General features: G+C 44.7%; 1 protein-coding gene across 2 annotated transcripts in view; it reads left to right on the top strand.

Annotated features, from left to right (window-relative positions):
- The window catches only part of SAE1 (SUMO1 activating enzyme subunit 1), a 72,167-nt gene extending 57,488 nt beyond the window's left edge, over positions 1 to 14,679 (top strand). The window contains exons 7-10 of one of the 2 annotated variants that reach the window (XM_089902659.1): positions 2,675 to 2,819; positions 8,592 to 8,734; positions 9,934 to 10,003; positions 13,659 to 13,771. In XM_089902659.1, the coding sequence (XP_089758785.1) occupies positions 2,675 to 2,819; positions 8,592 to 8,734; positions 9,934 to 10,001 (356 nt within the window). In that variant the 3' untranslated portion in view covers positions 10,002 to 10,003; positions 13,659 to 13,771. Of the gene's footprint in view, positions 1 to 2,674; positions 2,820 to 8,591; positions 8,735 to 9,933; positions 10,004 to 13,658 lie in introns of both variants that reach the window. The other variant, XM_022585266.3, reaches the window with a different exon arrangement.
- Positions 14,680 to 15,040: the final 361 nt, after the last annotated feature.

Genomic DNA, 15,040 nt, shown 5'->3' with positions numbered 1-15,040 from the left:
GCACGCGGCCTTCAGTAGTTGTGTCACGTGGGCTCAGTAGTTGTGTCTCGCAGGCTCTAGAGCGCAGGCTCAGTAGTTGTGGCGCATGGGCTTAGTTGCTCCGCGGCATGTGGGATCTTCCCGGACCAGGGCTTGAACCCGTGTCCCCTGTGTTGGCAGGTGGATTCTTAACCACTGAGCCACCAGGGAAGCCCCCACATTTTAATTAATGTACTACTTCCTGTAGAATGAAAAAAAATGTGTTTAATTATCAACATCTATAAAGATTTATTTATTATGAAAAGGCTTGCTTTTTAAAAAATTTATTGAATGAAGTATAGTTGATTTAAAATGTTGTGTTACATATATATGGAAACTAAAAAAAAAAGAAATGGTTCTGATGAACCTAGGAGCAGGGCAGGAATAAAGACACAGACGTAGAGAATGTACTTGAGGACACAGGAAGGGGGAAGGGTAAGCTGGGACGAAGTGAGAGAGTAGCATTGACATATATACACTACCAAATGTAAAATAGATGGCTAGTGGGAAGCGGCTGTATCCCACAGGGAGATCAGCTCGGTGCTTCGTGACCACCTAGAGGGGTGGGATAGGGAGGGTGAGGAGGGAGGGGACATGGGGATACATGTATACATATAGCTGATTCACTTTGTTACACAGCAGAAACTAACACAACAATGTAAAGCAATTATACTCCAATAAAGATGTTAAAAAATTTTTTTAAATAAAATGATAGTACCATAATCATTGCTAATTTATGTCAGCCTCAATTCTAATACTTTCCACTAGTCTGTGTTTAGTTGCTGTCTTGATATTGTTTTTGCAGATGGTTCTAGTCTTTAAAAGAGAATTCACCAATAGAGATGTGATGCAAAAAAGAAGTTTTAATTTCTGCTGTACAGCAAAGTGATTCATTTATACATATATAGACATTCTTTTTCATATTCTTTTCCATTATGGTTTATCACAGGGTATTGAATATAGTTCTCTTGTGCTATACAGTAGGACCTTGTTGTTTATCCATCCTGTATATAAGAGTTGGCATCTATTAATCCCAAGCTCCCAATCCTTCCCTCCCCCAAACATCTTGGCAGCCACAAGTCTGTTCCCTATGTCTGTGAGTCTGTTTCTATTTCATAGATAGGTTCATTTGTGTCATATTTTAGATTCCACATATAAGTGATATCATATGGCATTTGTCTTTCTCTTTCTGACTTAACTCAGTATGATAATCTCTAGGTCCATCCATGTTGCTGCAAATGGCTTTATTTCATTTTTTTAAAATAAATAAATTTATTTATTTATTTATGGCTGCGTTGGGTCTTTGTTGCTGTGTGCAGGCTTTCTCTAGTTGCGGCGAGCGGGGGCTACTCTTGGTTGCAAAACACAGGCTTCTCATTGTGGTGGCTTCTCTTGTTGTGGAGCACGGGCTCTAGGTGCGCGGGCTTCAGTAGTTGTGGCGCGTGGGCTCAGTAGTTGTGGCACACAGGCTTAGTTGCTCCGCAGCATGCGGGATCTTCCTGGACCAGGGCTCGAACCTGTGTCCCCCACATCAGCAGGCGGATTCTTAACCACTGCACCGCCTATTTCATTCTTTTTATGGCTGAGTAGTATTCCATTGTATATATATATATATATATATCACATCTTCTTTATCCAGTCATCTGTCGATGGACATTTAGGTTGTTCCCGTGTCTTGGCTATCGTAAATAGTGCTGCTGTGAACATAGGGATGCGTGTATCTTTTTGAATTATAGTTTTGTCTGGATATATGCCTAGGAGTGGGATTGCTGGATCATATGGCAACTCTGTTTTTAGTTTTGTTTTTTTTTGCGGTACGCAGGCCTCTCACTGTTGCGGCCTCTCCCGTAGCGGAGCACAGGCTCCGGACGCGCAGGCTCAGTGGCCATGGCTCACGGGCCCAGCCGCTCCGTGGCATGTGGGATCTTCCCGGACCGGGACACGAACCTGCATCCCCTGCATCGGCAGGCGGACTCTCAACCACTGCGCCACCAGGGAAGCCCTGTTTTTAGTTTTTTGAGGAAGCTTCACACTGTTCTCCATAATGGCTGCACCAGTTTACATTCCCACCAACAGTGTAGGAGGATTCCCTTTTCTCCACACTCTCTTCAGCATTTGTTATTTGTAGATTTTTTTTTTTTTTTTTTTTCGGTACGCGGGCCTCTCACTGTTGTGGCCTCTCCCGTTGCGGAGCACAGGCTCTGGACATGCAGGCTCAGCGGCCGTGGCACACGGGCCTAGCCGCTCTGCGGCATGTGGGATCTTCCCGGACCGGGGCACGAACCCGTGTCCCCTGCATCGGCAGGCGGACTCTCAACCACTGCGCCACCAGGGAGGCCCTGTAGATTTTCTTTATGATGGCCATTCTGACCTGTGTGAGGTGGTACCTCATTGTAGTTTTGATTTGCATTTCCCCAATAATTAGTGATGTTCATGAGCCTGTTGGCCATCTGTATGTCTTCTCTGGAGAAATGTCTATTTAGGTCTTCTGCCCATTTTTTGATTGGGTTGTTTGTTTTTTCGTTGTTGAGTTGTATGAGCTGTTTGTATATTTTAGAAATTAAGCCATTTTTGGTCACATTATTTGCAAATATTTTCTCCCAGTCTGTAGGTTGTGAAAAGACTTGCTTTTTAACCTGTCTTCTTCCTTTTCCAGTGCTCCTGAAGTTCCGCACAGATAAAGGAAGAGATCCTAATTCTGATACCTTCGGGGAAGATTCTGAGTTGTTGCTCCAGATTCGAAACGATGTGCTTGACTCCCTGGGTGTTAATCCTGACCTGCTTCCTGAAGACTTTGTCAGGTTGGTCTCAGTACTTATCACAGTTTAGCCTGGATTGATTAATGTCTGTTTTCAGTATTTGCCTTAATTTGGGGAGATGCTTTATTAAGACCGAAAGCCCTGAGGAGAGCCTCCTTTGCCACATTCTGCCACCTCCTGTGGCCCTCTGTCCTTCTGTTGGTATAACAGCAGCATATGAAAAATCGAGGTGACCTTGTATGTGTGCAGGTATAACTGCACGATAAATGGAGTGGCGGGGTCAGAAGAATGGGTTTATCATTTTGTAGATATTGCCCCATTGTCCTCCACTGATGACCTATCAGTTTATGCCCTCAGCAGCAAAGGCATCCCTGTCCCAGTGTCCTCGCCCTTAGGTGCTGGGATGCTTTCACCTTAGGCGACCAGTCTTTTGCTCTTATACACAGTCAGGTTTAGGATTTGATTGGATCGGTCCAAAGGGAGACTGGGTCAGGAACCCCTTCCAAGGAGTTCTGGGGTCATCTCATTACTCTCACTCTCTTTCGGTGTATTTGGGGGACTCCCTAAACTGCTTTGCTGTGCTCCAGCTTGTAGCAGTAATAATGATGGCTAGAATTTACTGAGCAGCTGTTATAATACCAGGCATTGTGGTAGTTGCTTTCTGTACATGCTCTCTCTTGACAACAGCCCATTTTATAGGAGAAGAAAAGTTAATTTAGAGCTCAGAGAAGTTCAGTGACTAGTATGAGGTTATACAGCTAATAACAACAGCACCACGTATTGAAGACTTTCTGAGACTCAGAAAGATAGTCTCTTGTCCAAGGTTTTAGTAAGTAGCCAACCAAGATCTCACCACACTGCTAGTCGCTGGTAACAGCACAGTACCTTGGTTCCTTTTCAGCAATAAAGTGGATCGGAGTCCCTTCGTTCCCTAGTCCTTTCCTTCTTCACTCATGGCTGGGATCCTCACTTAGACACTAGCAAACCTCAGCCGATTTAAGACCGGCAGTGGGCTTTGAATCCCCTGCCGGGCCCTCAGCCAGAAAGAGGCAGCTGTCTACAAGGTGCTTTTGTAAATTAGCACTGGGAGGTCAGGGCTGATGACACTGCAGGCTGGGATGGGGTCCCTGTTTCGGGCTAACAGCAGGCACACTTCTCTTAGTGGAGGAGCAAGTGGTGCCTGCTCTGCCCTTCATGGCAGGAGGCGGGCAGGCTCTGCAGGGCTCCACATTCAGTAGACGTAGCCAGGCCGCAGGGCCACCGAGCACACCCAGTGCCGCGTGCCGGGCCTGAGCGTGCCGCCAAGTGACTGATTTGGGTGTTTAGAGTGATGAACGGCCTGCCTCTGCATCGCCAGCCAGTGGCAGAGGCCCCGCTTCCCAGAAGGAGAAAGCCACAGCCTAACTGCTAACAGCCGGACTAGCTGCCGACTAGCTTCCTCTCCAAAGTGTGTCCCCCCTACCCCTTTGCAGAAACCACTTTCCCGTGACTACGCCTCGTGTGCTCAGGCGCTCCCTCTCTATTGCCTTTTAAGTAAGAGGTGGTTGACGGCCTCTCGAAGTCCGTCTGTGGCTGGTGGAGATGAGGCTGGTGGAGATGGGATAGGGATGCAGCAAGGAAATGAGCCGCCGTCTGGCAGCTGAGCTACCCTCACAAATTACCCACTGCCAGCTCCGAGCAGGGTGTGCTTACTTGAGTAGGGAAAGCTGTGCCCAAGTCTCCATTTCCCTCATCTGTCTGTGACCTGCTTGTCCTGTCCCTTCATGTTATGTTATTTATTCTCTTTTCAGAGAGCTTTATTGCTTTTCTGATTATGAAAGTAACAGATGCCCATTGCCGGCAAATATAAAAGGGAAGAAAAGGATCATCCATAGTCCTCCCAGTGAGAAGTGGCCACTGCTAACTTGGGGTTTAATTTGGGGGTTTAGCCTCACAGACATCAGTATGTGTATTTATTCAGGTTTTTTCTCTTTTTAAATATCAAGATGAGATTGTACTTTTCATGTGATAGCCTTCTTTTTCCAGCATATCATGGACCTGTTTGTGTCACAAATACAGATCCATAACTTCACTTGTGCTGCCTGTTTCATTGTCTGCCATATGGTTATTTATTTAGCCATTACCTTATTGGTGGCTATGTGAGTTACTTATAGTTTTTCACTATTATAAACACTTATGATGAACATTCATAATTTGTACGTGTAATATAACTTTTACTGTTTTTAAATTTTTTTTTATTGTGGTGAAATACACACAACATAAATTATGCCATTTTAACCATTCGTAAAGGGACAGGCAGTGGCATTAAGTACATTCACATTATTGTGTGCCTGTCACTATTATCCATCTCCAGTACTTTTTCATCACCCCAAACTGAAACTCTGTCCCTGTCAAACATTAACTTCCCATTGTGCTGCCCCAGCCCCTGGTAACCTCTATTCTACTTTCTGTCTCTATGAATTTGATTGTTCTACGTATCTTGTATAAGTGGAATTATACAATATTTGTCCTTTTGTGAACTTACTGGTTTTTAAGTTTCAGAGATAATATATATATATATTATGGAAAAATCAGATCGTGTGGAGTAAATTCAAAGATGAAAATGAGGAGGAGTGGAGGCACAGACTATTGGGTATGAGTCAGGCTCAAGGATGTATTGTACAACACGGGGAATATAGCCAGTATTTATTTATTTTTTTTGGCTGCACCATGTATAGCTAATATTTTGTAATAACTGAATGGAAAGTAACCTTTAAAAATTTTATAAAAGTTATAAAAAACAATTTAAAAAGAGGAAAATGAAAATTACTCATAATTCCATTAACCAGAGAAAATCACTGAATTTGTTATTATATTTTCTTATATATTTTCTATCAGAGAATATGTAAAATCAAAAAAAATCCTTTGTAGATTAAAAAAAACATATTCATTGTTAGTAAGCATGATGGGAAAAGGTACAACCTTTTAAGGAGGCAGTTTGGAAATAAGTATCGAGAGTCATTTAAGTGTTCCCTCTTTAGCCCAGTAATTCTGCTCCTTGATAATGAGACTATACCCGAAAGAAATAATGTGAGCAAATACTTATGTACAGAAGATATTCATTATCATATTTATAAGAAAGAAAAATTGGAAAGGCATTAGAGAGTTAATATTACAGAGCAAATACAAATACACAGATTAAAAATGATATGAAAAATGTCAAGCATACAGAAAAACGGAAAGAATAGTGAACAGTAGTAAACATCTATATACCACTCAGTTAGATTCAGTTGTTAATTTTGTTTTTTCATTTTGGGGAGGGGGCAGAATGATGACATGATGCTTAAGAATGCATCAGAGTTCATCTGTTGCATTTGGTTCTGTGCTTCTTTTAATCTGGGAGTTGGCAAACTGTGGCTTGCCACCTGCTTTTGTAAATAAAGTTTTATTCCACACCTACTCATTTGTGTATTATTTGTGACAGCTTTTGTAGAGTTTTTACAAAGAGTTTAAACAGAGACCATATGGCCTATAAAGCCAAAAAATTATTTGGCTTTAAAGCAGAATGTTAATGTCTGGTTCTTTACAAAGAAAGTTTTCCAACTCCTGATCTAGAACAGTTTACCGCCTTTTTTTTTTTTTTTTTTAGGAGTCCAGGCCAGTTATATTTGTAGAATATCCCATATTCTGAACTTGTCTGATTATGTCTTGAGATGATGCTTGTTTTTGTCTTGTTTAGTTTTTATTATTTAGACTTATACAGTGAAATTTGTTCTTGTTTCCTCATCGTGTTTTGGTTTTATTTTTTTAATTTACATACAGTCAAATTTATTCTTTTTTGTTATGCAGTTCTGTGAGTTATTTGTTTTAAAGTTCCATAAAATTTTATGAAGACACAGAGTTGTGTAACTACCACTACAAACAAGATACAGGAAAGTTTTGACACACACACACACACACACACACACACACACACTGCCAAATTCCCTCATGCTGCCTTGGAGTAATCAGTCCCTTCCCTACCTGCAACCACTGACCTGTTCTCTGTCCCTGTAGTTCTGCCTTTTTCAATAGAATCATACAGCATGTGTAGTCTTTTCAAGTCTGGCTTCTTTCCCTTAGCCTAATACCTTTGAGATTCATCCACGTTGTACGAATCGATAGCTCATTTCTTCTTATTGCGAGTAGTAGTCCACTGTATGGATGTACCACAGTTGATGCACCAGATGAAGGACATTTGGGTTGTCCCCAGTTTTTGGCAATTATGAGTAAAGCCACTATAAACATTCATGTGTTTTTGTGTGAACATAAGTTTTCATTTCTCTTGGATATGTATACCAAAGGGTGGAATTGATGGCTCATATGGTAACTGTTTAACAATTTGAACTCTCTTTCACAGTGGGCACACCACTTTACTATCCCACCAGCACTTTATCCAGGTTCCAGTTTCTCCACATCCTTGCCGACAAGTGTTATTGTCTGTCTGTTTCAGTGTTAGTGGGTAATAAGTTGCATCTCACTGTGGTTTTGATTTGCATTCCCCTAATGACTAATGATGTAGAGCATCTTTTCATGTGCCCACTGGCCATTTGTGTATGTTTTTAGAGAAATGTCTATTTAGATCATTTGCCCATTCTTAAATTGGGTTATCTTTTTATTGTTAAATTGTAAGGGGTCCCTGGATACAAGTCCTTTTGTCAGATACATGATTTGTAAAAACTTTCTCCCATTCTGTGGGTTGTCTGTTCACTTTCCTGATAGTATCCTTTGAAGTGGAAATGTTTAACTTTTATGAAATATAATTTATCTTTTTTGCCCCCATTTTTACATGTATGTTCCCGTCTGAAGAGTTTTACAGTTTTAGCTTTTGCATATAGGTCTGTGATCCATTTTTTTTTTTTTTTTTTTTTGTGATCCATTTTTGAATTAACCTTTGTACATGATGTGAAGTAGGGGTCCACATTAATTCTTTTGCCTTTAGAGACCCAGTTGTCCCAGTAGCATTTGGAGAGTATTGCCATCTTAACAATATTATGTCTTCTGATCCATGAGCCTGGGGATATCTTTCCATTTATTTAGGTCTTTTATTTCTTTCAACAATGTTTTATAGTCTTCAGAGTATAAGTTTTACACATTTATTGTTAAATTTATTCTGAAATATTTTATTCTGTTGGATGCTATTATAAATCAAATTCTTAATTTCATTTTAAGGATGTTCATTGCTCATGTATAGAAATAGATTGATTTTTGTATGTTAATCTTGTCTTCTGCAGCCTTGCTGAATTTAATAGTTCAAATAATTTTTCTGTGGTTTCCTTAGAATTTTCTGTATACCAGATCATGTCATCTATGTGAATATATATATTACTTCTTCTTTCCAGTCTGGATGCCCCTTATTTCTTTTTCCTTCCTTCCTTAAATGCCCTGGCTAGAATCTCCAGCACAATGTTGAATAGAAGTGGTGATAGCAGACATCCTTGTTTTGTTCCTGATCTTTCAGTCTTTTGCCATTAAGTAAGATGTTAGCTGTGGATTTTTCGTAGACGCCCTTTATCAGTTTAAAGAAATTTCCTTCTCTTCCCAGTTTATTGAGTGTTTTTATCTTGAAGAGGTGCTGGATTTTGTCTCATGCTTTTTCTGTGTCTGTTGAAGTGATCATGTGTCTATATGTTGCTGGTTTGGTTTGCTAGCATTTTGTTAAGATGATTTTAAAAAAGCAGAATGTTAAATTTGTATAGTACGATCACATAGAATGTAAGTGAATTTTTTCTTTTTTTTTCTTTTTTCGGTACGTGGGCCTCTCACTGCTGTGGCCTCTCCCGTTGCGGAGCACAGGCTCCGGATGCACAGGCCCAGCGGCCACGGCCCACAGGCCCAGCCGCTCCGCGGCATGTGGGATCTTCCCGGACCGGGGCATAAACCCGTGTCCCCTGCATCAGCAGGCAGACTCTCAACCACTGCGCCACCAGGGAAGCCCTGTGAGTTTTTTTTTAAAGGAAAGATATTCCCACATTTGACTGTCTTTGAGTAGTAGAATTATGGTGACTAGTTTCGCTTTGGCATAGTTCTCTGTGTATTTTATAGTTCTGCAGTGGACCTTGGTACGCGGGAGGAAGAGCTGCCTCTGTGGATGGACAGGGGGTGAGGAGATGGGCATCCCCAAGCACAGTTGATGTGAGCTGAATGGGTATAGATAGCCTTTCTGGAGGGCATTTTGGCACAATGTGTCAGGACTCAACAATTCTGTATTTTGGAATTTGCCATAAGGAATTGTTTGGACACCACTGCCAAGATGTATGGTCACAATGTTGAACCGCTTAAATATCCATCAGTAGGTTAAAGGGCACAGTGAATAACAGCTGCTATGACTTGGGTTTTAAATTATATATGTTTAGATATGTGCCCTTTTAAAAATGTCTAGAAGGGTGTGTACCAAACCAAGAAGACAGGAGGTGGTCTCCTCGTGGTAGGGTTCCGTAGGGAAGCTTTCCTCTTAACTTGCCTGCACCTCAATTTGCTCATTTAAAAAACCCCTTTGTGTTCAGGGATGGGAACTGGCGAGGCATGCTTCCTCTGGGGAGGTGGGGGGAGAAGGCGTTCGGCTGTCCAGGATGGGTAATTGGGGCAGGTGACAATATTAGCTAAAATTTCTCCTCTGGATACCCATCCTGGCCCAGAAGGGTGGGTAGCTACGTGGGTAGTGAAGGCTCTTTTCTGCTCCCGTGCTTTAATCTCAGGCCCCAACTTTCCTGTGCCTCCTGCATGTTAACACAGGCCTGCTCCTGACATCTGTCTGGGAAGAGCATATAGAACCCACTGCCCATGTGGGTCAGGAGAGAATTGCGAGAATGTGACCAGGGCACTGAAACATCTGATATTTGTAGGACTTTATTTTTAGGACACACAGATATAGCCTTTCCTTTAACTTAAAAAAAAAAAAAAAAAAGTTGTGAAACAATTCTTGCCTGCCAAGGTTCAGAGGTCATTCCCAGCCACCTACTAACCTGGATCAGATTTAATTTTCACGCCTAGTTGCCAGCATTCGCATTGCTGTCTGAATTGACTCCTCCCGGTAGGAGATGTTTTCATTCAGGTGAACCTACTACTGACCTTTTCCAGATGTCCTTACCAGCCTTCCTGTTCCTCAGTGCGCCATTTCATTTGTCTTCTCTTTTAGGTACTGCTTCTCTGAGATGGCCCCAGTGTGTGCAGTGGTTGGAGGGATCCTGGCCCAGGAAATTGTGAAGGTAAAAAGTCACTGTGGCGTAGAAAATCGCTGACCCTCCGCACCATGACCTTGGATGTGCCAGCAGAGAGAACCCAGGACTGTCTTAGAGAGCTGCCTGGTTTCTCTGACTCCACTCACCCTGTCTCCTGCCCTCCCCATTCTCTTCCTTCCTTCCTTTTTCCACCCCATCCTCTTCTCTCCAGCCCATCTAGGTGGGCCTGCGGCAAATGATCTTTGAGTGCCTGCCTACTCAGAGCTGGACAAAGAGCCCGTGAGGTGCTGCCCACCGTCCCCTGACTATACCAGCCAGTCATCTGGCACTTATGATATTTGTCAGGTATTCTGCCTTTGCAGCTCTATGAAATGGGCACTGTCCTGACCCCCATTTAAGGGGTGACACCGAGGCCCAGAGAAGGGATTCCACGACCCGTGCTTCTCCACCTCTGCCTCACGGTTTCCCTCCACACATGGCCATGGCGTCAAAGCACCCTCTTGTTACTGCACACACCATAGGCGTGTATAGAGCAAGGGGAGATCAGTACCAGTGGAGCCTGTGCAGTGTGCCAGGAGCCCCCAAGGCTCTATCCAGGGTGACCTGTGCCCACATTAGGCAGGTGTCGTTGTCCCTCTCAGAAGGGAAGCATTTCATGTAGGGTCATGGGGTAACCAAGTAACTAGCACAGCCTTTTGAGTCTCTTCTGGAACGTTTGAGTCTCTTCTGGAACGTTTGAGTTGCCAGAACTATAGCATACCCCCAAATGTATTTTACTTTCTTTGGGGACTTTTGATCTTTGCCCAAAGATATTGAATTTGCCTTTTGCAGGTTCTTAACTGCTTTAGTGGACTTGCAGTGATGGGGTGTCCTTTTCTTTCATGGGGCAGAGTTGTGCCTGGTCAAATAATTCTCCACGTCCATTTACATGTCAGGTTTGAGCTTAGGAGGACGATTTGGAGACCAGCTCTCACTACTTTGTCCTGCTCTGGAAACATTTGACTCAATTTGATGGTCCCACCATCCTCTCAAGGCCTTTTTTTTCTCTCTTCTTTCCTGATCCTTCTCTGTGGATCAGTTGTTTCCCTAAATCTAACTTTCTAAGTCATAGGCAGTAGGGGTGAGCACCGAGGAGGTACAGTGGAGAAGAGGAGAAGCATGGGATGCTGTGCCTGCTTTCTCGCTCATGCCTTCTGCTTAACCCAGACTGATAAAAAAGTTCAGCTGTGTCCCCAGTCTGAGAAGTTGGCTGTCCAGAGGACTGTGTTGAGAAGGATTCTGAGGCTGCCTATAGAGAGTCTTGGCAGGAAAGAGTACAGTGAAAAATAAGGGGGGGAATGGGAACATCATATATTTTTTGTAGCCTACAGTGACGGCAACAATAGGAGATATTTATTGAAAGCTCATACGTACCTACTGCACAGAGACCATGTTCCCTACGTGGGTAGACTCATTTGATCCTTACAACAACCCAAGAGGTAGGAGCTGGTGATCCCTCCTGTATGAAGAAGGCACTGAGGTGCAGAGAAGCGGCGAAGCCAGGACTCAAGCCCCTGCCATCTGGTTTCTGAGCCTGTGCTCTGCCATCAGGCCTCAGGTGCCCTCCCTAAAGGCCCTCCCGTCCGGCAGGGCTCTGTGTGGACCCGGGGCCACCATCCTTGCACCCTTAGCCTCACCTCCATACCTCCCATTGAGAAGCTGCTCCCTGAGTTTTTCATGTGGGATGGAGATTGTGGGTCAGGCAGGTGGCCCTGACCCCATTGTGTGCAGGGGCTTCTCTGCATCCCAGTCCTAACCTCTAGTGCAGCCCCCTCCTTCCTGCCTGCAGGGGACAGCTGTTGCCCAGCATCTTGTTTCTGTTTATCCCAGATAGCCAGAGTACTCTGCATTCTTGGTTGCTGGGTGTGTTTGGAATCTCCTCCTACCCCCGTCTTGCTTGGGAAGCACTTTACCTTTTGCCCCATGTTCACCCCATGCCCTGCTGTCTTGTCCCCACCACTCCCCCTTACTTAACATCGTTTCAGCTTCGGCCAGCTGGCGGTAAAGGCCTGCAATCTGAGGGCCGTGGACCTCCCCCTTTTCCCTGGTGGGACCATCTGACCACCCGTAAAAAGTGAACATTGGAAGATGGGGGGGCAAATGTATAAGTCTGTTCCCTTGGAATCATCTTTGTTTCCCTCCTTCCTTGCATCATTCCAGACACCACATGTTCTATCCATGATCCATGTCCTCTGTCATGTCCCGCTTCCTTGGGTTTAATCATCCTTCTTTTCTCTCCCCACTGTCCGCGGTCGGTCTCCCCACCTAGAGTACTAGAGGTGAGAGTGACGGCAGCAGCCTTATCAGGCTCCACGTGAAAACGCCTTGTAGCATCTCCTGGAACTCGGGTTCTCGGCCCTAAGATCCACCTGTGGGCTCTTGGGCCCTTCCCCCTGGCTGAGTGCTTGGGGCCTCAGCTATTGGGAAAGGACCTCTGGCCCCCGTTAGTCATAGCAGCTCCCAGTTATTGAGAATTTACTACATGCCCGACACGTTACAAGCTTGATCGCATTTCCTACTCACCAGGGGCCCTAGCAGGCAGGGGCCATTTATTTGCCATTTCATATGCCAGCCCAGAGAAGCAAACCTCTGATCCAAGCCCCAGGCAGGGAGGGACTTCAGAATCCTTAATATCTAGCACAATACCTGACACAGAGTAGATGCTCAATACATTTTCCTCAGAAGAATGGTTATTTCCAGAATAACCACTTGGAATAGGTATAATTGTTTCCATTTTACAGATGAGAAAGTGGATTGGGATTGGCACTCAGTCCCAGGAGGAGAGGTTCGGGATGTTTAGAGCACACTCCCGACCTTGTAAAGGAGGTCCTGCCTTAGGGATGACAGCATGGTGCTCCCGGAAACCTTGACACCCTGCCTAGCAGTCTGCGTAGGTGATGTCTTCCTCTTTAAACAGTAACCCTTCTTGCGTTGAAAATGTCCACTATCGCCTATGGACCTTTCCCAGTACACACAGGTACACACATGATTCAGCATGTAATTTCAGGGACTCTTAACTGCATCTATAACAGTGCTGTGAACTTCTGTTAACCCCACGAGATAATCATCATTTTCATGGCTGACTGGTATGTCCCAGGCCCTCTGGACCCCAGCCCTGTCCTGTCCTGTGGAGGGCAGGCAGCACTGCCTTCTCGTGGAAGCACCGCTTCTGCATCGGTGAGTGTCCCCCTAGGTGACGGAGGCTGCAGCCTCAGACGTGTTGGAATGAATCAGTGCCTTTCTCAGTTGAATAGTCATAAATAATTATTACTGCCGTTAGCCAAGCGGTGCTTCTCCATGTTAGGCATTGTTTTAGATATTTGAGGTACAGCATCTTTTTTAATCCCTAGGATAAAACATTTGTTATTTTCATTTTACATGGGGAAAGTAAAGGTCAGAGAGGCTAAATGATCTGCTCAAGGACACACAGCTGGTAAGGGACAGAGCAAAGGGACATGACAATTACAATCAGAAATGTTTCCCAACATAGCCAGATAGCCCCTGGGGAGCAAAATCAACGTCTCTTGCGAACCACTGCCCATGTTGCTTTTAGAAGATTTCAGTTTGGGGGTTTATTCTCTTTTCTCCATTTTATCCCTTTTAAAGCACTTGAGCTGAACCCTCTTCTTGTTTTGCTCCCCAGGCCCTGTCTCAAAGGGACCCTCCTCACAACAACTTCTTCTTCTTTGATGGCATGAAGGGGAACGGGATTGTGGAGTGCCTTGGCCCCAAGTGATCCCAAGACTTGGCAGCCCTGGTGATGCTGCCCTGCGGCATGCCCACATGTGATCCCTGTCCCCTTCCCCCGTGAAGGCCCTCTCCAGGCGAGGGAAAAGTGAAGTCATTGAACCAATACGAACCATTTCCTGTGAGCAGTGAGGTCATACAGATGTACTGCTTCTAAGCACCAGTGGCTGCTAAGCAAGGGGCGTAGGTCCTGGCTGTCGCCGTTCCCGTCCCAGGCCTGCGCGGCCAGCACCGGACAGCCCCCTCTGACTCCTCGTCGCGGCGTCACCAGTCCCCCCGGCCAGGAACCAGCACGCCTTGTTGCTTAGGAGCCTCTTGCCATCTTCTTGGCCTTAGTCCCCGCCTGATGTCACACAGAGAGGAGCATGACTTCAGGTGGGGAGTAAGGCCTAGGACTGATGAAACACTAGTGGAACCACAGTTCCAAATGCAGACAGGTGCCCTTAGAGAGGATAAAACATGGCAGGCGGAATGTATTTCCTCCAAAGTTTGAGACTCTGAAAAACAACAGGTGGCATCTGGTGTGCTATTCTTGAGTTTTAGTTGAGGATTAGTTGAGTTCCAGCCTGGATTTTGGACGAGAGGAAATATCACCAAGTCCTCTTGGGTATGAGGGTGAGACCTTGCAAATGGAATATTAGCGGGAAAGCTCGTTTTAAAAAGGCAGATTCCCTGGTCCCACCCCCTGGGGATTCTGACTCCTTGGCCGTGAGCTGGGACAGAGGAGCCTGCCCTTCCCACGGAGCCCCACTCCGACGCCGTGCCGACCCTCGCTCTGGAGGCTGTCGCGTGTTAAGGGCTGTATCGGCCCTTCATTTACCCCCCTGAATTGCAGCTGTTCATGTTTTTTTTATATTTTCTATATTTCCTTGGTTCTTTAAAAAGGAATGATTGAAATAAAGTTATTTGCTTTAGGATTTGCTTGTTTTTCTTCCACATTAGAAACTTCTTCCCCTGACAGGGAGCGATCCTATCAATTGCCTAAACCTGAAGAAATGTCCCTGGATGCTTTAACATGACACAAAGATCCTCCCCTCCGTCACCATTCCTGGGCAATGCAACAAGAGTTAGAGTGCTCATATTCTAGCATGCAGAAGCTTCTGATTCTTATTGTCTGTTGAATAATTCAGTTAAGTAGTGGCTGTTCTCAGGGATAGCACTTGTAATAATCGTGGAAAAGGAGTAAAAGTGAGTGATAGTTAAGAATCTGCCTGCCAATGCAGGGGATAGGGGTTCGAGCCCTGCTCCGCTAAGATTCCACGTGCTTCGGAGCAACTA

The sequence above is a fragment of the Delphinapterus leucas genome, chromosome 20 (assembly GCF_059928025.1).
Source record: "Delphinapterus leucas isolate spDelLeu-1000000601 "Yukka" chromosome 20, BTC_Dleu_Yukka2, whole genome shotgun sequence".
In the NCBI taxonomy this organism is placed as follows: Eukaryota; Metazoa; Chordata; class Mammalia; order Artiodactyla; family Monodontidae; genus Delphinapterus; species Delphinapterus leucas.
The sequence above is the reverse complement of the archived record's forward strand: the minus strand, read 5'-3'. Positions and strand labels throughout refer to the sequence as shown.